This window comes from Gracilinanus agilis, chromosome 4 (genome assembly GCF_016433145.1).
Source record: "Gracilinanus agilis isolate LMUSP501 chromosome 4, AgileGrace, whole genome shotgun sequence".
NCBI lineage: Eukaryota > Metazoa > Chordata > Mammalia > Didelphimorphia > Didelphidae > Gracilinanus > Gracilinanus agilis.
The window spans coordinates 438,292,811-438,313,408 of NC_058133.1; the positions used below are offsets into that span (position 1 = coordinate 438,292,811).

The 20,598-nt window shown below is 41.6% G+C and overlaps 2 protein-coding genes and 1 long non-coding RNA gene across 4 annotated transcripts in view; all 3 read left to right on the forward strand.

Moving 5' to 3' along the window:
* Positions 1-5,252, forward strand: part of LOC123243842 — a 28,867-nt gene extending 23,615 nt beyond the window's left edge. The window contains exon 2 of the long non-coding RNA XR_006506058.1: positions 4,830-5,252. This is a non-coding gene — a long non-coding RNA (uncharacterized LOC123243842). The remainder of the gene's footprint in view (positions 1-4,829) is intronic.
* A 5,711-nt stretch (positions 5,253-10,963) lies between these two features.
* Positions 10,964-17,106, forward strand: UFC1 (ubiquitin-fold modifier conjugating enzyme 1). The gene is made up of 6 exons (XM_044675827.1): positions 10,964-11,115; positions 15,489-15,556; positions 15,839-15,902; positions 16,090-16,166; positions 16,426-16,516; positions 16,682-17,106. Exons 1-6 carry the CDS (start codon positions 10,993-10,995, stop codon positions 16,751-16,753), a joined length of 495 nt encoding a protein of 164 aa, XP_044531762.1. The 5' UTR covers positions 10,964-10,992; the 3' UTR covers positions 16,754-17,106.
* A 3,051-nt stretch (positions 17,107-20,157) lies between these two features.
* The window catches only part of USP21 (ubiquitin specific peptidase 21), an 11,406-nt gene continuing 10,965 nt past the window's right edge, over positions 20,158-20,598 (forward strand). The window contains exon 1 of one of the 2 annotated variants that reach the window (XM_044675828.1): positions 20,158-20,231. The gene's annotated coding sequence lies outside the window, so the exon portion shown is untranslated. The remainder of the gene's footprint in view (positions 20,232-20,598) is intronic. The other variant, XM_044675832.1, reaches the window with a different exon arrangement.

Genomic DNA, 20,598 nt, shown 5'->3' on the forward strand with positions numbered 1-20,598 from the left:
AACCAAAAGCTCTTGCCCAAGCCTGACACTAGACTTTGAGCCCCCCCAGTAAAGGGTAGCACATAGTGCTCGGAGCTCTGCAAGCCGTTAGCAGTCTCAGGGTGATTGAATCAGCAGTGGGAGGTAGCTTCCAGAGCTTCCAACTCACTGGCTATCATATCACCTTGGAAAAACTGAAACTTACAGAAAACCAAAAATAAAGGTAGCTAAGGGTTGCATCAAGGAAAAACTGAAATTTAAGAGAGTACTCTCTCTTCCCTAAGAACAGAGCCCACCTTTAAGATAAAAGTGAAAGGCAAGATATAGCAGCCCAGGCATGTATTAATCTTGATATTTTAGGAGTGCTCAAAAAGCTGACTCTTATGATATTTCTATTTCAATCTATTATGATTGGTTTCTGTAACCTTGAATTAAATTGAACCTTAACCTTGTCAAATTCCTAACCCTTCCTCCTGAAGACTAGTTAGTTATCTCAGTCTACCTATTTTACCAATAACAATCAATTAACATATTTATCAAACAAACGTAGATGCCTTAGACCATATGAATTCCTGATCTAGGCATTAACTGCATCTATTGTCTTAGGATCTGGCAGTTTGTATCTTGTGATGATTACCTCATAATGTTAATGTATCAGACCACTTGTCTAATTATAATTTTCCCTTCCTCCTATACTGTTGTAGCCCAATAAAAACACCAGTATGTCAGCTAAGGGTTAAGCTCTTGACCAATGAAGCTCTTGACCACCAGAACTCTTAACCATGGAAGCTCTTCCCCATCAGAGTGAAGCTCTATCCCATCAGAGTTAACTTGCTCTCTGACTACTTCATGTTGGAACTTTCTTTGTCTTTGTGTCTTTATTCTCGCCTAATGTGCTCCTTCCCTTAGACTTTAACTTGTAACTCATTTTTCTCTCAGTCCCTGGTTCTATAAATATGAAAAATGATAAAGGCTGGTATAAATATATAAATTAGTATTTTAATTAAAGCCATGTTGATAGATAAAGTTATCAGACCACGCACTTGTAAGCATTCAAAATTGCCTCCTCCATTACTGTCTTGAGTCGGCTGGCCAAGAGCGAGAGCCCTCCTAACCCAGGAGATTATAAACTCTTCCCTGCGTCAAGATGTAGGCCTCCCCAAGCCCAAAAACCTGGAAACGGAAACCAGTTGGACCACGTTGGATCACGGGAAATGTAGTTTCGATACATTTCCCCTGTCCATAGAAATATATACACTTTTAGATGGCATTTCCCAAATTTCACTTTTACAGTTCCCCGCCTTTTTTTTTTAAACCTTTACCTTCTATCTTGGAGTCAATACTGTGTATTTTTTCTGGAAAGGGGGTGGTAGGCCAAAAAAGTTTGGGAACCACTGGGTTAAAGTTAAGGCAGTTGGTAGTTTGTAACTGATTAGAGTAGATTTCTCCCTCCTGGACTTTTGAGTGGAGACCCTTAGTAACTTAAATTTAGTTAACCCATTCTCTTCATTCCCTATCCCAGTGTTTTATTAACTCTTTAAAATACATACTCTCCTGTAAGTTCCTTTCCCAAATACCCTGATTGACACCTAAAGTACTCACAGTGATTTAATCCCAGCAGATTCCCTGGTGTCACCCACTTAACTGTCAAGTATACCAATCCTAATTAACCCCATTGACTGTTATTTATTCTCCCAGTTATTATTTATTATTCCAGTGACTAATTTCATTCTTTCAAGGTGAATTATCAGACTGGCCAATATGGCAGTAAAGGAAAATGATAAATATTGAAGGGGATGTGGCAAAATTGGGATACCAATGCATTGTTAGTGGAATTGTAAACTGATCCAGTCATTCTGGAGGGCAATTTGGAACTATGCCCAAAGGGCCATAAAATTGTGCATATCCTTTGATCATATAATACCACTACTGGGTCTGTATCCCAAAGAGAAAATTAAGGAATTAAAATTAAAGGTTTGACTAAATATATGAGAATTTTAAGATAATACTGTGGTTGCCAATTTAAAAATGTTATAGCTCAAGCCAAAATGACTTTTAGTAGTTTTATTTACAAAAAAGTGGAAGGAGTGAAAGTAGAGAAATATAAAAGAGGGTAGAGATGTCTAGCTTATGTAAAAGGGAAAAAAGGGTTTTTTTGGTTAGATATTAATATTTAAAGTTGTGGTCACCAAGGAATTGAATAAATATCAATTCCTAATGAGAAAACCTCAAGTCAAAATGACTTTTATGGTAGCTCATTTACAAATGAGGAGAGAGAGAGAAAGTAAGAAAATTAGAGAGAGGGGGCAGCTGGGTAGCTCAGTGGATTGAGAGTTAAGCCTAGAGAAGGGAGGTCCTAGGTTCAAATCTGGCCTCAGACACTTCCCAGCTATGTGACCCTGGGCAAGTCACTTGACCCCCATTGCCTACCCTTACCACTCTTCCACCTATGAGCCAATACACAGAAGGTAAGGGTTAAAAAAAAAAAAGAAAAGAAAATTAAAGAGAGAGGATGGGTAGGATAAATAATCTAACAGACTGAGTAATTTGCTCCAGCCCCTGGTTCAATCCAAGCAAGTTTAACTAGTCCTCAATTGGGGAGGGCAGAGGGCCAGGGATGAATAAAACCAAAAGCTTCAGTCTTGAATCCTCTCTTGAAAGGAGAGTTCCTTCAGAGAAATCCAGGAAAGATCAGTTTTACATTCACCACATGTAGTTCTAAGGGAGAGATTTAAGAACAGTCTCACCAAGTTCAAGGTCCCAGCCAGAGCTCCTTCAAGTCCAAGCCATAAACAAGAAAAAAAGCTGAACTCACTGAACTCTCTTTTAAAGGGGCTTCTTTTGTGTCACTTCCTGTGCCTTCCTCTTAGATTATATGTCCAATCACATCAGGCACTTTTCTTAGGATTGCCCAGGAGACAGTCAGTAAATTTTGATTCGTCACTCACTCTAGCACATGTGGGTCACAGACTGTAGCAATCCAGGTATACATTAATTGTGATATTATTTTAAGAGTGCTCAAAAACTTAACTCTTATACTGCTAATGATTGATCTCTGTGATCTTGAGTCAAATTGAACATCAACCTTGCCAAATCACCAGCCCTTCCCTAAGGCTACACCCTAGAAGACAGGTCAGTTATCTCAGTCTCCTTACTTTACCTTCAATGATCAATTAACATAGGTATCAAACATCAGTAGATGCCTTAGGCCATATCCCCTGGGATCTTAGCTCTACCTCTTGTTTTTGGTTTAGGCAGTTTGCATTTTGTGATGATTACCCCATAATGTTAATGTATCAAGCCACTGGGCTCTCCCCTTCCCCCCCCTACTGTTGTAACCCCAATAAAGGTGACAAGAAGTCAGTTAGCAAAGAAGCTCTTAACCATCAGAGCTCTGAACCATCTAAGCTCTTGACCACCATAGCTTACTGGCTGTCTGTCTACCTTATGCCAAAACTTTCTGTGTCTGTGTATCTTTATTTTTGTCTTATGTTCTCTTTCCATTAGTCCTTAACCTGTAACCCATTTTCACTCAGTCCTTGGTTCCCCTTTCTGAGTGTCCAGCCCACTAGGAATCTTCATGGAGTCAGTGGATGGCTTTACAGACCTCTCAACTTGTTAATTAAGTGGGGATGTTCTCATCTTTGGTGATTAGATTAAGGGTAGGCAGGGAAGATTTAATTTCATTATCACACCTATCACCCTAAATGTTGCTCAGATCCCTTGGTCAGCTGGAGAGGGCTTGTCAATCCTCAGTGGGAGGACCCGATGGTGAATTAAACTGGGGTTCCATCTACAAGGCCTCCTCCAAGAGGGGAAGGCCTCTCTGGAACTAATCTTTCCAGAAGCCAGGAAAGGAGGGTCAGTTTCTCACTCACCCAAGCAAAGCTCCAAAGGAGAAGATCTAGGAGAAGTCTTACCAGAAGCAGTCCAAAAGCCAGAGTTCCAGGTCATAGCTCCAAGCCCAAGATTTATGCTGAGGACCTCTTGGACAGGAAGTTCAGGACTTTTATAGTCCTTTTTCCACTTCCCTTCCTGTCCTTTCCTCTGCTTTATGGGGACCAATTGCAGTCTTTAAATTTGCTTAGCATTGCCCAGGGGGTAGTCACCCACTTTAGTAAGTGGCTTGAGGACCTCCCCTACTTAGTGTTAAGTAGGAGTGTTTTCAGTTTTTGTTGATTAATTTAAAAATAGGCTAGGGGAGAGTTTTCTATCTTCATAATAATAAAGGGGAAAAAACCCTACTTGTACAAAAATATTAATGGCAGCTCTTTTTGTAGTAGCAAAGAATTGGAAATTATGGGGCTGTCCATCAATTGGAGAATGGCTGAACAAATTGTGGTACATGTTGGTGATGGAATATTATTGTGTTATAAAAGATTCAGAAATCAGTCGTGAAATATTAGAAATATATCCAGATAAGTCTGATCCATGAACACTTTGCTCATTGGCATCAGCTTTTGACTAGATCTTTAATACCTTCATGATTTGTCATTACTGAAATCCTTCATGCTATAAGAAATGATAAGCAAGATGATTTCAGAAAAAGCTGGAAAAATCTTTGGGAACTGATGCAGAGCAAAATAAGCAGACCAGAGAGAACAGTGTACAACACAATAACAGAAATATTGGATGATGTTTATCTATGAAAACTTGGCTACTCTCAGTAATGCAATGATCTGGGTTAAGGGGCTTAGCAAAAGTTGATTAACTGACAAAGAAGATTCTATATCATTGGCCCAGTATAAATAGCTCCACTAAGGGACACATTTTTTTCTTTGCTAACAATTTAAGCCTTGTTTTTCATTTGGTCAAATTGTTCCTTTTCCTCTCTATATGTCCTACTTTAGGATTCATCATCATCTGGCCAGACTACCAGCCATGGATTTCTCTAACCTTATCATTCCTCAGAAGGCTGACTTACTCTACTTCTGAGACCATATGGAAAGACTTTCCAGTATGAAAGAACCAGTTTGTACTTGGCTCTCCAGATTTCAGGATCACTCCTACTGCATGATGAGGCATCAGAGTGGGACTTCTGTGAAGGACTCTTTTTTTTTCTTTACAGGAAGGTTTCACAAAGGTTTGTTTTCAAACTACAGAGGCAGTGATTCATCAAGTCTTTTTACATCATTATATGAACAAACATACAGTTCAATTCTATGGAAGAGGGCAAAGGAAAAAAAATGAGCAGATGGAAAACATTTGCACCATTCCACAGCATTTTATCATGATATTGGATATTTAAAAAATAAATGTTTATTGATATCTCATTTTGATGTCATTTATATTCCTCATAACAATTAAAAAAAAAAAAGAAAAACCACTTGAGCAAAACTAACCACACATTAAAAAATTCTGATATAGACGCAATATTCAATATCCAAGTACTGCAACCTCTACAAGGAAGGTAGGGAAATGCCTTTTCATGTCTCTTCTTTGGGGCAATCTTGCTCATTATGATTTGTGAAGGACTTTTAATCAGTATAAAGCAATTGCCAAAACAAAGAGGCTGGAAGTGCTTAAAAATTTGTCTCAGGAAAAAAATAATCTTTAAAAAAGAAAAAAAATGCCTCCTCCAGCAAACTTTGCCAAAGGAGAGATGTAGCCATGGGCAGCAGTGATTTAGGATGTAAATCCATTTGCAATGAATTGGGGGAGAATAATAGAAAATTAGGAGTAGTATCACCTCATAAAACACTGGAAAAGAATAAAGGAAAAAATCCATTTATAAAAAGCTTGGCATGAGACCCAGTTAAGTAAGATTATCCTGAGAACTTTTCCATTTGATCATAAAACTCTAAAAGGAGTAACAAATGGACAAAACTGGAAGGCATGTCAAGATTTGTATAACAAACTTTTCCCCATAGATTTCATTGAATATATGACATTTGGACATGATAATACCCTAAGTGCTTCATGAAGAAGTAAAAATGGCCCTAAAAGAAACAAAGACAAAAGCATCTTGATAAAATCAGATGTATTTAAAAGAGATCCACTTTGGAGGCAATACATTAATTTTATTTTTAAATTTATTTATTTAATTTAGAATATTTTTCCATGGTTACATGATTCATATTCTTTCCCTCTCCTCCTCCCTCCTCCCTCCATAGCCACGGAGCAATTCAACTGGGTTTTACACAATACATTTATTTTAAAACCCTTACCTTCTGTTTTAGGATCAACATTAGTTCCTAGGCAGAAGAGTAGTATTATAGAAATATAGGAGTTTAGAGGGAGATATAGCTATATAATGATGGTGATGATCTCCTCAGCCACAGTTGATGGGAGGAACACCTACTCCTATCACCCTGGCTGTTGCTGTAAGTTATCCCCTTCTCTCTAACAGGTTTGGTTGATAACCTGTTAGAGTTCCTTTAACAGCTGCCCAAGTAAGGATGCTTGAGAGGTTAGATAGATGGTTAACCTCTCCAGGCCCAACCTGGGATTGGATAAATTAGTGATGGGCTATTGATCTGCTTTGGATAATGTTCAGGATCTGACTGCATTTTGATTCTCTTCCCAAGGGCTGTGATAGAAAGATCACTCAGGAAGGTACTTGTTATTGAACATTCTTTTATCTATATATAGGGAAAGGATAACAAGGTCAAGGATTGGGAATTGGAAACCCTATTGATCTATTATCTATTAGACTAATTATCAATCAGTACTGGAGGCTATTAATCTGGTGGAGGCTTGAGATTTCACCTCTCTCTCTATCTCTGGCCGGACTTGGCCACAGCCAAGCCAGAGAATAGGGAAGGCTATTGCTGCAGATATGCTGATGGTCTTTGAAGCCGTCCAGCAGCTTCACGAAGATTCCTAGTGGGTTGGACACTTAGAAAGGGGAACCAAGGACTGAGTGAAAATGGGTTACGGGTTAAGGATTAATGGAAAGAGAACATAAGGTGAGAATAAAGACACGCAGACACAGAAAGTTTTGGCATAAGGTAGACAGACAGCGAGTAAGCTCTGATGGTCAAGAGCTTCATGGTTAGGAGCTCTGATGGTTAAGAGCTCTCTTGCCAACTGATGTCTTGTCACTTTTATTGGGGTTACAACAGTATGGGGGGAAGGGGAGAGGCTGGTGGCCTGATACATTAACATTATGAGGTAATCATCATAAAATGCAAACTGCCAAAACCTAAAACAATAAGTAGAGCTAAGATCAGGCTCCAGATCCGATATGGCCTAAGGCATCTACTGATGTTTGTTACCTATGTTAATTGATCATTGAAGGAAAAGTAAGGAGACTGAGATAACTGACTCTCTTCTGGGGTGTAGCCTTAGGGAAGGGCTAGGGATTTGGCAATTTGACTCAAGATTACAGAGGTCAATCATTAGCAGTATAAGAGTTAAGGTTTTTTTTTGAATACTTCTTAAAATAATATCACAATTAATGTATACCTGGATTGCTACAGTCTTTATTCTCTCAGCTCTCTTATTACTAGTGTTGATGGTTCACTAGCTCTCACAGTCCAGCAGGAAATAGATTCAGGCCTATTTCTACCCTCTTCTTCTACTTCCCAGCAACTCTTCCACCACCCTTCATCCACCTGCTCCCAGATAGAACCACAGAGGCTTGCAGAGATCTGTGATCTCTAGTTCTCAGCCTCTGAGTCCAGAGACCTCTGAGTCCAGAGACTTCCTGCAATGTAGCTGTGAGGGGTATATATAGGATGGGGCCAACTGACATTTGCCCCTGGCTCACGGCACCTGGGAACATTCCAAGTCTCTCAACTGCCATCCCTGTCAGTCAAGGTGGCATCCATCTCTTCCCAGATTATTGAATATAACAGTGGCAAGGGTTAAGCAACAGGGGATTGTGACTTGCCCAAGGTCACAAAGTTAGTGTCTGAGGTTAAATTTGAACCCAGGCCTGGCTCTATATCCACTCTTTATTCCTGGAGGAAATAACAATTTTGAGGAAGTCAAAGGGGAGCCCTTCTTAAACAATTTGAAAGAAGGGATGATACCAAGCAACTGCAAAAAAAAAAAAAAAGCAGTCAATATAATAAAAAATGATGATCCAGAGAATGTCAATAACTACCCATATGCCTTTATCTCTACCAAATCTTTATATTCTAATACTCAGTGAATCTGTGATCTCATCAATCAATAAATCAAAATGTATCTATTAAGTTACTCTCAGGATAAGCCCATTACTTCCTCATTATTATGCTACTAACTCCTGCCTTCACTGATACCACCTCCCTCAGCCTCTCTTCCCCTCTGATTGGAGGACAGAGTACCAATTCCTCCCAATGCCTTCCTTTATAGTGGGCAGAAATTGGATTTTCATGTCCACCCTGTATTTGCTGCTCTGCCTGGTTTCAACTCTATAGAACGGGATTCTTCCCCCTTTTTCCTCCCCTTTCCTGCTTCCTTGAGGTCAGGTATTGTCTTTTTATTAATTGTATCCCTAGGGTTTATCACTGCCCTTAGCACAGAGTAGGGTCTTAATAAGTGTGAATTGGATTGGATTGGATTGAACTGGACTACCAAATGCTAAGTGCTAGAAGGGAGTACATTAGTATTTCATCTTCAGATAAAGAGAGCAATCCATTTATTCCTTCTCATCCTATGGACCCTTGTCCATGCCTCTTAGTCGAGCCAAATTTCTGGGGGCTTTATTCATGGTTATTACATGGATCTCAATGCACGGATACATAGGCTCTTGCTATGTGACTGGCCCATCTTTTTTCTTTATAAATTTTTTTGATATCTTTTACACTGGTTCTCCAGCTAGATGGTATAGTGGGTAGAGTCCTAGGCCTGGAATCAGGAAGACCTAAATTGAAACCCATCCTCAAGCACTTATTTGCTGAATGATCCTAGAAAAGTCACTTGATCCTGCCTGACTCAGTTTCTTCAACTGTAAAATGAGGTTAATAATAATACCTACATCACAGGATTGTGGTGAAGATCAAGTAAGAATGCTAACTTTTATACTTTTTTTATATCAGAGGGTTACTGACTAAAAAGTTATTTGTTTTTGCCTCTTTCAAGGGATCTTGTAGAATTTTGACATGTTTTTTCAGTTGTCTGACACTTCATGACCCCATTTAGTATTTTCTTGGCAAAGATATTGAAGGGGTTTTCCATTTCTTTCTCTAGCATATTTTCCAGGTCAGAAAACTCAGGTAAATAGGGTTAAGTGATTTGCCCAGAGTCACACAACTGGTAAGTATCTTTTGAACTCAGGAAGATTCATCTTCCTCACTATACCTAGCTGCCTTTAATCTTAACATATTCAGGAGAGATAATTTGTTGAAAGAGAACCTATGTGACTACATTTTATTCTAGTCAACTCCTTTCTCAATATCTAATCAATAAGCAGTAAGCATTATATAGAGACTGCATTTCCCCCATGATGACATGGCTGCAAAAAAGGGTAATGTAGAAGGGCTCAAATTTGGGATCATTCAAGGAACAAGGAAGAGGAAACATAATGGGCATCACAGGCTACAGGCAGCAATTCCCAATATGAGTGGAGAATATACAGTGTTCCCTGTTATATCCGGCTTCACTGTGTAGCAAAAAAAAAAAAAAAAAAATCTAATTCTTTCTTGCTGAGTTTTTGCTATATCACGAGATTTTTGTGGATGAATACTTTACTGTACACAATGAAAATGCATTACACCACTACTGCTTGGGCAAGTTTGACAATGTGAAATTGTACACAGCACAGCTATTGGTTGCTGGAAAGAAAGGCAACCACCCACAGCACTGTGCTCTGTATCCTAAGTCTTGATTGGCTCAGTGACAGTAGCATCGATCTGTTTATTCTCTTTGTCACTGTGCCCATACAGTCAGCATTTCTCCTTGTCTACTTCACATGGACAGATTGTTCTGTATAGTGTTGCTCTGTGGTATTGGTGTTGTGTTTTTGTGAAGTTTTTGAAAAAGTTTGAATTTATTTTAAGCTCAATACCACCCAAATATTCTTTGCCTTCCAAGGCTTCCGGTAGCAGGTAGCGAACACTGTTACTTCGGGGACCTTCACCAATCAAGGGGGCCTCTGGTAATTCCGCGATAGGTGAGGGGTTATTGTAATAGTAAAGAGATATATGAGCAGAATAAGATGGACCAATAGGGAAGGGACCCTCCTCAGTTCAGAGATCTCATTGCCTCACTATATTCACAGGGTTAAGAGGCGCACTTGAAGGGGAGGTGTCGCTGGGCTGTGATCTGCACCAGAGCTACATCCATGAAATCAGCAAAAAACCTTTCCTGATTCTCTTAAATGCTGGTTCCTTCCCGGTAAAGTTATCTCCAGGTCATCATCCTTCGCATGTTGTCTCTCAAGTAGACTGTTAGCTTCTGGAGAGCAAGGACTGTTTTTAACTTTCTTTGTATTGCCAGCGCTTAGCTCAGTGCTTGGTATATTGTGGAATTTTAATAAATGCTTGCTGAGTTTACAGATCCTTTAAAGGGATCATGTGTACTTGTTTGGGCTCAGGTACGCGCTCAATTAACTTTGGTTGGTTGATTTGTCTGGCTCCGCCCCACCTCAGGGAGAGGGTCGCTTTTCGGGGTCGCGCATGCTCAATCTGGACCCGGAGTCTAGTAAGTACGTTTTACGCAAAGGACGGTGGGGAAGGTGCCAAACACTTTTCTTAGGATGAATCCTGCAGATCTTGCATCAAGAGAACCTGTGGCATTTAGCAGAATGGGGAGATGAGGTAAGGCGATAGGAACGCTGTGAAGGCTGCCTCGTTTACTATTGGTGTCGGGTAAGTTGTCCAAGAAGAGCAGTGACTGAGCATGAGCGGAAGTCGTGCTTTGTGTTCTGTGACCTCTACGACCAAGTCGTAAAAATGATTTTCTCGTCCCTCTGTCCCGTAATCGCTCACAGGTAAATGGGCAAACACACGTATATGTCGGCAAATGAAAAGCATTGGAACGAGTGTTACTGCCCAATGGTATTCTAACTACCCATAGTAAAGATGGTAGTGCATAGGAAGACGCAAAGGAGGAATGTTTCCGGGTTGACGTGTGCCCTACTCTAAGATGGCGGACGAGGCTACCCGGCGTGTTGTGTCCGAGATCCCGGTTCTGAAAACGAACGCCGGGCCCCGGGATCGGGAGCTATGGGTTCAAAGGCTCAAGGAAGAGTATCAGGCTCTTATCCGGGTTGGTAATTGATTTCGCGGCTTTCTGGGTGGGGGAGGGAAAAGGTGCCGAAGTAGGTTCTTTAGGAATAGGCTCCGGGCAGAAGCTGCTTCCGGTTTTTCTTTTATGCACCCCACTCCCCGACCCTCAAGTTGCAGCTTTTTGAGGGAAATAGAAATAAGGGAAGAGGATGGAAAGCTTCCCCGAGCCATGGACCTTGCGGACCCTGATTGTCGCCCCCTTAGGCGCAGAGTTTTAGTAAAGCGAGTGTATTTATTCGTGCGTGGGGCCCTGGCAGGAATGTGACGTGTCCCTCCTGCCCAGGAGGGTGCCTTGGGGCTTAGGGTGAAGCCTCGAGAAGGCCAACTTGAGGTCATAGGTGGGGCCCAGCTCCCTTTGCATCGCTTCTCCGCTTGCTTAGTGCTGAAGGACCCTCGGCTAGAAGCTCCCGGAGAGCACCCGGGTCCAAAGATGAGCCATGATTGCTCCAAGGGAGCAGGGGAGCTTTGTCCCCGACGGTGGTGGTGGTGGTGGTGGTGGTGGTGGTGGTGAGGCCCTACCCGAGGCTCCTGTTGAACAGTTGATTCCCCATGAATACCCAACCCTACTCTCTAGCCTAATCTTCTGCCCCACACCTTCCCAGCCACTAGATATTTTCACCTTAAAGCCCCTGAAGGGTTTCCCATTCCAAAATGGACATGTCCAAATAAAGATTTCATTTTCTTTCCCATTAAACCCACCCCTTCCCCGGATTGTTTCCGTTGAGTGCGATGCCATCCTTCTAGCTACCCAGATTCACAAGCTGAAAGACATTCTTGACTTTTCCCTTCCCCTTCACCCTCAGTTGCCAATTGTTCAGCTTCCACAACATAGTTTAAGACTGCTCTTTTTTCCTTCATATCCAAGGCTGCTGTGACTAAAAATGTTATTGAATCTTGCTAGTAACATCCTCCCCAATTTCATTCTTTGCTTTCAGTCTATACTCCACACAGCTACCCAATTAATATCCCTAAAACAAATGTCCAGCCATACCATTCCCCTCTCCAAAATCTTCAGTGATTTCCTGTTGCTCTAAGATAAAATAAAGTTCTCAGACCAATTTAAAGGCCTCTGCAACTTCAAGGTATTCCTTTCACACTATAATTAGTAACAGTAACAATGATAATACCTTTGTGTAGCATTTTTGTTACATATGATTTATGCAATATATTCACATAAATATATAATGAAAACATTTGTATAGCACCTACTACATGTCAGGCACTGTACAAAGAAAGCGCTTTATAAATATTATCTCATTTAATCCTCCCAGAAAAACCTTAGGCAATGGATGCTGTTGTTATCTCCATTTTACATTTGAGAAAACTGAGGCAAAGTGAATTAAATTCCAAGCTGGACTCTGCTAGTAAAACAGGCAGGTAGCTGCTACCCAATTAAATGCTTTGCCTATAGGTCTTTCTGACTCGAAGTCCAGCCCCTGTATTCCTTGGGCCACCTGGATGCTATATTCAATAGTCAAATTGATTCACTTACTATACCCTTTACTTCTCTGGCTTTGCACAAACAATTCTCCATTCCTGGAAGGTGCTCCCTTGTCACTCACATTTAGAATTCTTAGTTTCCTCAAAGATTTAAACTAAGGTCTCTTGTTAGCATTGGTTTTTTTTTTTTCTCCTCAGAATATCTTGTAATTATTTATCTGTCTAGATATAATAAGGACCCATTCCCAGTAAACTGTAAGCTCCTTGTGGGCGGCAGGAGCTGTTTCATTTTTGTCTTTTCATTTTCCGTAACTTGGTGCCTTATACATAAATTATATTAAATGTGTGGGTCCTTCACCAGGCAGTCAGGAAGGTAGTTGGTATTTTGTGTAGATCACACTAAACTGGGAATCGGGAAACTTGGCTTCTAGTCTCTTCTGCGCTCCTAGAGAGCTGTGTGGCTTCACCTTTCAGGGCCTTCATTTAATAGTAGCTTGCTGGTGGTTCTCTCTGTCACAGGTCTCTTCCCCATTCCATTTATCCCCTTCCACCCTGCCCTCAATTTCAGTGTTTCTTGGTCACCTTCAGGATCAAATATAAAATCTTCTATTTGGCATTCACCTCCAATTTTCATTTTTTAAAAATTTATTTAATTTTTTAATTTTAAATTAAAAAATTTTTATTATCATGCAAAACACACTTCCATATTGGTCATTGTTGTATGAGCACACTCGGTTACATAACCAAAATCCCAAAATAAAACCATAAATACACTGATGTGAAAGATACTATGCTTTGATCCACATCTATCCAACTTCCAACAGTTGTTTCTGGAGGTGGATAACATTCTCTGTAATAAGTCTCTCAGGATTTTTCCAGATCATTGCATTGCTGAGGGGAGCCAAGTTTTCACAGTTAATCATCATGCAATAATGCTGTTACAGTGTATAATGTTCTCTCAGTTCTGCTTATTTTGCTCTGCAGCTCTTTCTGAAATCATCTTGTTTATCATTTCTTATAGCACAATAGTATTCCATCACCAATATGTACCACAATTTGTTCAGCCATTCCCCAATTGATGGACTGTCCCTCAATTTCCAATTCTTTGCTATTACAAAAAGAGTTGCTATTAATATTTTTGTACAAGTAGGTCCTTTCCCCCCTTTTTATTATCTCTTTGGGATATAGACCCAGTGGTGGTATTATAGGATCAAAGGGTATGCATAGTTTTATGGTCCTTTGGGCATAATTCCAAATTGCCCTCCAGAATGGTTTGATCACTGTGCAACTCCACCAAGAATACATTAGTGAACCAATTTTGCCATAGCCCCTCCAATGTTTATTGCTTTCCTTTAATGCCATATTAGCCAATCTGATCATTTCCTTTTATCTTAGACATCTCTCTTCCACATATTCTTCAGTCAGGTGACACTGGCTTCTTTGTGATTCTTCCAAACACTTTTATCTTCTGACTGGGTATTTTCACTGGCTGTTCCCTCATTTCATGCATGCATTTTCACCACCTGGTTTCTTTGGCTTTCTTCAAGCTCTGCCTAAAATTCCATTTTCTATAAGAAACCTTTTCCAAAACCTCTTAATTCTAGTACCTTCCCTCTGTTGTTTATTTCCCATTTACCCAGTAAATAATGTTTGCATTTAGTTATTTGCATGTTGTCTCTCCTATTCGTTTTTGTGTTCCTTGAGAGCAAGGACTGTCTTTTACCTTTCTTTGTAAATCTAGTTCTTAGCACAGTGCCTGACATGTAGAAGGCTCTTAATAAATGATAATTACCTGACAAATATGGAGATTGGAGGTCCTTCTAACTATGATCCTTAGAATAGGTTATGTGGGAAGAGTCTTTTGAAATGAGACATCTGAAAGTTATAAGGAGTTGGGGATATCCCATATTCCCTCCTCACCTTTCCCTCCAACTCTGCAGATGAAAATACCTGTTACAGTAAAAAGTGTAGAATAGAAATTCTGTAGATCCCTTGTGTTGTAGTTGGACCTGTTACTGGCAGAGGAGGTCCCAAGCTGGCTTATCAGAGCTAGATTTAAATTTTAGTATTGACACTTAATAGTTATTTTACCTCATGCATATCACTTAGTTTTCTCCTACCTCATTTTCCCAGTTTGTAAAAAGTAGAATCTAAAGCTTTTCAGTACTTGCCTCACACAGTTACCAGCAAAGTTTATTATAGTGTGCTAAATATCTGTTGTCATTTGCAGAGCCTAATCTTCTTCCTACCTATACTTACCTGAATGTATAGGTGAAAGAATCTTGTTTTCCAAGAGGTATTTGCCTTACCCTGTAAGAAGTACCTCCTTTATAGTATAGTACACAGTTAGGGCAAGGAAAAGAATCTCATATTTCAAGTACTTTTGGAATATTTTTTCTTTTGTTCATCAAAACACTGTAAAGTGGTGCAAATATCCCCAATTTAAAAATGTGGGATTTTTTGAATTTGGGAGTCATAAAATTAAGTGGCTTATTTGTGGTCACATAGTTAGTAAATAAAAGGGCCAAGACTTAAATCTAGACTGAGTGGAAGTCACACCAGAGATCCCTAGTTATTTGTTCTAGTAGGTGGGAAACCAACAGAAATGTGTCTTCAGCCTTTGGCATGGTTGGAGGTGACCCAGGTGGGCCAGAGGGATTGTCTATTTTGAGAGACCATATGGCCACATTTCTCCATGGTGAGAGGAGGATTCCCTTCACTTTGAGCTGCCTCAGTGTTTTCACTATAACGGTTCAGTTCGTAATGCTGGAAATTTTCAAATGAAGACTATATGGCTACGTGTTGGGAATTTTGTAAATATCCTAACATAATGGATTGGATTGGACTAAATGAATTTTGATGTACTTTCCAACTTTTTAAATCTCTCATCCTATAATCCTTCTATTCCTCTAGTATGTGGAGAATAACAAGAATGCTGACAATGACTGGTTTCGACTGGAGTCCAACAAGGAAGGGACTCGGTAGGAATGACCTCTGGGGAGGTATGGGTTAAGTGTGCTTGAGTAGGTAGGATTAGAGGCCTGGCACCCTCGATTTGACCCATAGGGCTATTTCCCTTCTCCTTCCCAATCAACCTGGTTCTTGGATAATGCAGTGGACACAGCTCCTAGATTTCCATTTCCCCCCAATTCTTACCCCACAACGGTCTTTCCAGGCCTATAGCCCAAGCTAAAATTTTTGTTTGGTATGGGTAGAAAAGAGAGGAAGAGAAGTGTGACTGAAATTTTTGGAATTTTTTACAGATGGTTTGGAAAATGCTGGTATATCCAGGACCTACTTAAGTATGAGTTTGACCTCGAGTTTGATGTGAGTGTGATTGTATAGAAAATATGGGGTTTGGGAAAATAGAACTTCTAATATGCAAACTAACCTCTTAAGCTAGGAAAAGCTATGAGAATGGGGGATGAAACTGGGATTTGAGGAGATAAAGGTACTTTGGGGAGAGCCTTGCTAACCCTACATGGGGAAGGTCATAACTCTTTTATTCTTCCAGATACCGATTACATATCCCTCCACTGCACCAGAGATTGCTGTCCCTGAACTGGATGGAAAGACGGCAAAGATGTATAGGTTGGGACTGAATTGGAGATGGGAAAATGTTTGGGAGACAGGTCTTAGAAGAAGGGGAACTCTCTTAAAGTCTTTAAAATTAGAGGGGTTTTTAAACTCCTCTTTTCCAAGGATGGGATGAGGGAAGTTGATTGGCCCTGTATCTTGGCATAATTTACCAGTCAGGGGAGGGACATTTCTCTCTATTTTCTCTTTGTTACTATTATACCCTATAGTGTGGGAACCTTGAGTCTTATCACTTTCCTTGTCTCTCCCTCAGGGGTGGCAAAATATGCCTAACTGAACACTTCAAACCCTTGTGGGCTAGGAACGTGCCAAAATTTGGACTGGCTCATCTCATGGCTCTGGGGGTAAGTGTGGTAGCCTATGCTGGGGTGTGGGTGTGGGGATGTAGCATCTGAGAATTACAAGGGGGTTGGAATTAATGTTGAATTTCCTCAAAGAATCTCAAGATGAGAATTTCTGTTGGAGTCAAAAGTGTGGTGTGACATTTCTCTGGATTCCTTATTCTGTAGTTGGGCCCTTGGCTGGCAGTGGAGATTCCAGACCTGATCCAGAAGGGGATAATCCAACACAAAGAGAAGTAATGCACCCCCTGAACATCTGACATACTTGGCTCCTGCCTCCTTTGGCCATTGCCACCTCTACCCACTCAGCTGATCAGTAGGCCTTCTCTGCCTTTTGCCATAAAGTTGTAGTGATTGGGCCTCTGGGTTGAGTTACTACAAATAAGCTTTGCCCCTACCATATGCTGGGACTCATGATCTGGCATCACTTGGGACAGGGCTAAGTATATCGAGCAGACGCTGGGACCATGATTCTACCACTTTCCCACTTAGAAAGAAGGGGAATCTGAAGAGATGCACCATGAAAATTTGTGTCAGCTCATCTGTTGAAGGCAGTAGCTATATCTTCCTTGAATAAAAGCTGCTTCCCCTGGTACCTGTGTCACATTCATTTTTTTTTTTTTTTTTTTTTACCCTTGTACTTCGGTGTATTATCTCATAGGTGGAAGATTGGTAAGGGTGGGCAATGGGGGTCAAGTGACTTGCCCAGGGTCACACAGCTGGGAAGTGGCTGAGGCCGGGTTTGAACCTAGGACCTCCTGTCTCTAGGTCTGACTCTCACTCCACTGAGCTACCCAGCTGCCCCCACATTCATTTTTTATTTTAGCAAAGAAGGAGGGCAAAGGGAAGAGGTGTTAGCAATTAACAGCTGGGAGTGGACACGAAATGGGCAAGCTGAAGTGGCTCCCTCTGACCTAGAGGATAAAATACAAAATTTTCAGCCTGGCATTTAACATCCTTCACTCCCCAAAACTCCTTTTTTAATCACTTCTTTTTCAATACTGCTTCTTTTCTCATATTCTCCATTCCAGGCACAATAGATTATTAGCTATTCAAGATCATTTTGCTTTCTCCTTCCATGTGTCTACAAGTCTTCCCTCCCATGCCTAAAATGCATTCCCCTCTTCATCTTTTCAAATCTCTTTCTGTAGAGAAACTTTAAGACTCAATATGTAAAAGAGAAAAAGAACCCTCAAACACAAAAATTCAGCAGCTCTTTTTGTGATGACAAAACAACTGGAAATTAATCAATTGGTATTGGCTTAACACATTATGGTATATGAATATAGTGTATAGTGGAATACTGTTGTGCTATATGAAATTCTGAAGGGGATGGGTTCAGAGGAAGCTAAGACATCAGTGAACTGATTCAGAATGAATAGAATGTTGACAACATTGTCACTACAACTTTGAAAGACTTAAGTACTCTAATCAATACAATGACCAACCAGAGAACCCATCAGTGATATTAACAACTCCTGACAGGTTTTGGACTTAAGTTACATATTGAGATTTTTTTTGGATGTGGCCAGTGTAAAGATTTGTTTTGCTTGACTAAGTTTAGTTACAAGAGAATTTTTTCTCAATGTGGGTGGAGAGAAATGGATTTTTTATGACTTGATGGGAAAAAAAAGTTGAGGCTTAGCTCAGGTGTCATTGTCTTTATAAAGCTTTCCTTGATGCCTCCAGCTAAAAGCACCCTAATACTCTTCAAACTGTTCTAGAAATCATATAAAACTAATAAGCTTTTAGGTGAACAAAATCATTACCACTATAACAAAGGGAAGCTGTCAAATATTCCTGATGAAAGTCACATCTAATGAGCAAGACAGCTTCTACAAATACATAAGAATGGTCATTCCTAAATAGAGAACATGACATACAAATAGTTTTAAGATGTGTTTTATTGGTATATTTGTTTTATCTCTCCTCCAAGTCAAACCTTTTTCTTTTAGAAAAATTATTAAATAAAAATATCTGATAATATACACCATGTAATGTCCTAGTAGTCCCCTTGTGCTTCTCTGCTGTGAAAGGGTGATTTTTTAAGTTCCTCTCTGGAACCTTCACTGTTGTTTTTTTTTAAACATTTATTAATATTCATTTTTAACATGGTTACATGATTCATGCTCCTACTTTCTCCTTCACCCCCCGCACTCCCCCCACCCATGGCCGATGCACATTTCCACTAGTTTTGTCATGTCCTTCACTGGTTTTTAAGTTACTCAATGATCAGGCAGTTCTCTTAAAAAAAGTGCCAGCCATTAACCATTTGATAGTGTTCTAAATCACAAATCACTAACAAGAAAAATCCCAATTAAACAAAGGTTTCACCTCATCAGATTGGTAAAGATGACAAATGAGGAAAATGGAAAATGTAGTTAGATGCTGTGGGGATACAGGTGTTTCAGTACCTTATTCAATCCACCAGTGCTAGAAAACAAATTGAAACTACTAGAAAATTCAATAGCCTATATACCCTTTGGCCCAGTCATACTACTAGGCATAAATCTCAAAGAGATTAAAGACTAAGGGAAAGATCCTGTATGGACAGAAAAATATGTATAATGGCTCTGAGAAACTGGAGACAAAGCAAGTGCCTATCGGGAAAGGATGAAGGAAATAATGGAACTTGGAAAGATGTGAACTAATGTGAAGCATCCAGAACCAAGAACAGCCCTCTGGACATCAGATTTCTGTTCAATGTAGTTAGCTCACTGAAGGATCACTCCTCTCCTCAGAGGTGATGAATGCGGCATGAGACATGAATAGTACTTACATGGCCAATCTGGTGGTTCGTTTTGGTAACCTACACAGGTTATTGTTACAGGAGACAATCCCAGGGGTCTTGGATCTCGGTGGGGTGCCATCATTAGAAAGGAATCAGGGAGGGAAAAGCTTTGGTAAAAATAATTGGCGTAGAACACCCTGAATCTCTCTTCCCCTATTCGACCCTATTTTGCATTATCCAGTCACTTGCGTCCCTGGATTCCCCACCTCCAGCAGAATGCTAGTTTTTTGATCTTTTTTCCTGGAAGCATCCTGTTGGAGAACGAGATCTCATATAGCTGTAGGAACTTCATAATTGAGTGAATGAGAGAATGCACTTGGACTGTGGGCTTGGCCCTTGCTGCACCCCTGAGGAAAGTCCCTTCAGGCTGGGCGGCTGTTTGCCCAGGTGGGCCAGCTCTGGATTCCTACCAAGTCAGAGCCCTCAGTGGCCTTTGCATTGGCAGAATGAGTAACGGGAGACTTGTGGGGGAAAGGCCCACCCCCTCCCAATGACAGACAGCTCCCCCTAGCTGGGCCGTCTGACTACAGTTCCCGGTTTATCAGAGCCTGGGCTTGGTGGCCCTGCAGAATGACGCAGAAACCGCCGGCCCCGGCACTTAAGACGTACACTCTAGAGTTCTACTACTAGTTGGTTACGTTTCCATGGCACCCACCGCGGGACGCAAGGGGAGGGCCGCCGCGAACGTCGTGGAAGAGGTGGTCCGAGCGAATGCTGCGCTGCGCAGGCGCTCTCGTCCCGGGTGAAGCTCGGGCGCGGGCGCTGGGCTGGAGGGACAAAGATGGCGGCGGCGCCTGCGGCGGGAGCGGCCTCGGCAGCGGCAGGGCCAGCAGCCGGGCCCGCGGGGGGGGTTCTCTGGGGCAGGAGGGGGTGGCCCTGAACTGGGGCCCGGGCCCGCCTGGCCTCCTGCCGCCTTGCTGGGGACAGGTACAGCTGGGGCGCTGCGGGATGGGGGTGGGGGCGATGTTGCCCTCCCTCCGCGGGAGCGCCGTCGGGGGCTGGGGGCGCGGGCCGTAGTGCCGGCGTTGTCGGGGGGAGGGCCATTCCCACAGCGGCTGGGCTGGGGGCGGGACGTCGCCGCTGAAGTGGGAGGATGGCCGCCGGCCTGACCACGGCGGCCCCGGCCCGGGAGCCTCCCGCACCCGCAGTCAATCAGTGGCGACTCCTTGCCTAGCCCTGGTCGGAGGCGCACTTCTGGGGGGAGGGGACACGGGCCGACCCCAGCTTCGGGGCGAAATGTAGGAGAGACGAGGCTGAGCGTGCGGTGTGCTCCTCGAGCCCTCGGGGGGGGGGG

Excerpts from the sequence above, each read along its gene's own strand:
- UFC1 (XM_044675827.1), top strand. The coding sequence starts at position 10,993 with ATGGCGGACGAGGCTACCCGGCGTGTTGTGTCCGAGATCCCGGTTCTG. Across the intron at positions 15,557-15,838 it reads TCCAACAAGGAAGGGACTCG|ATGGTTTGGAAAATGCTGGT; the intron begins GTAGGAATGACC and ends AATTTTTTACAG. Across the intron at positions 16,167-16,425 it reads AAGACGGCAAAGATGTATAG|GGGTGGCAAAATATGCCTAA; the intron begins GTTGGGACTGAA and ends TCTCTCCCTCAG.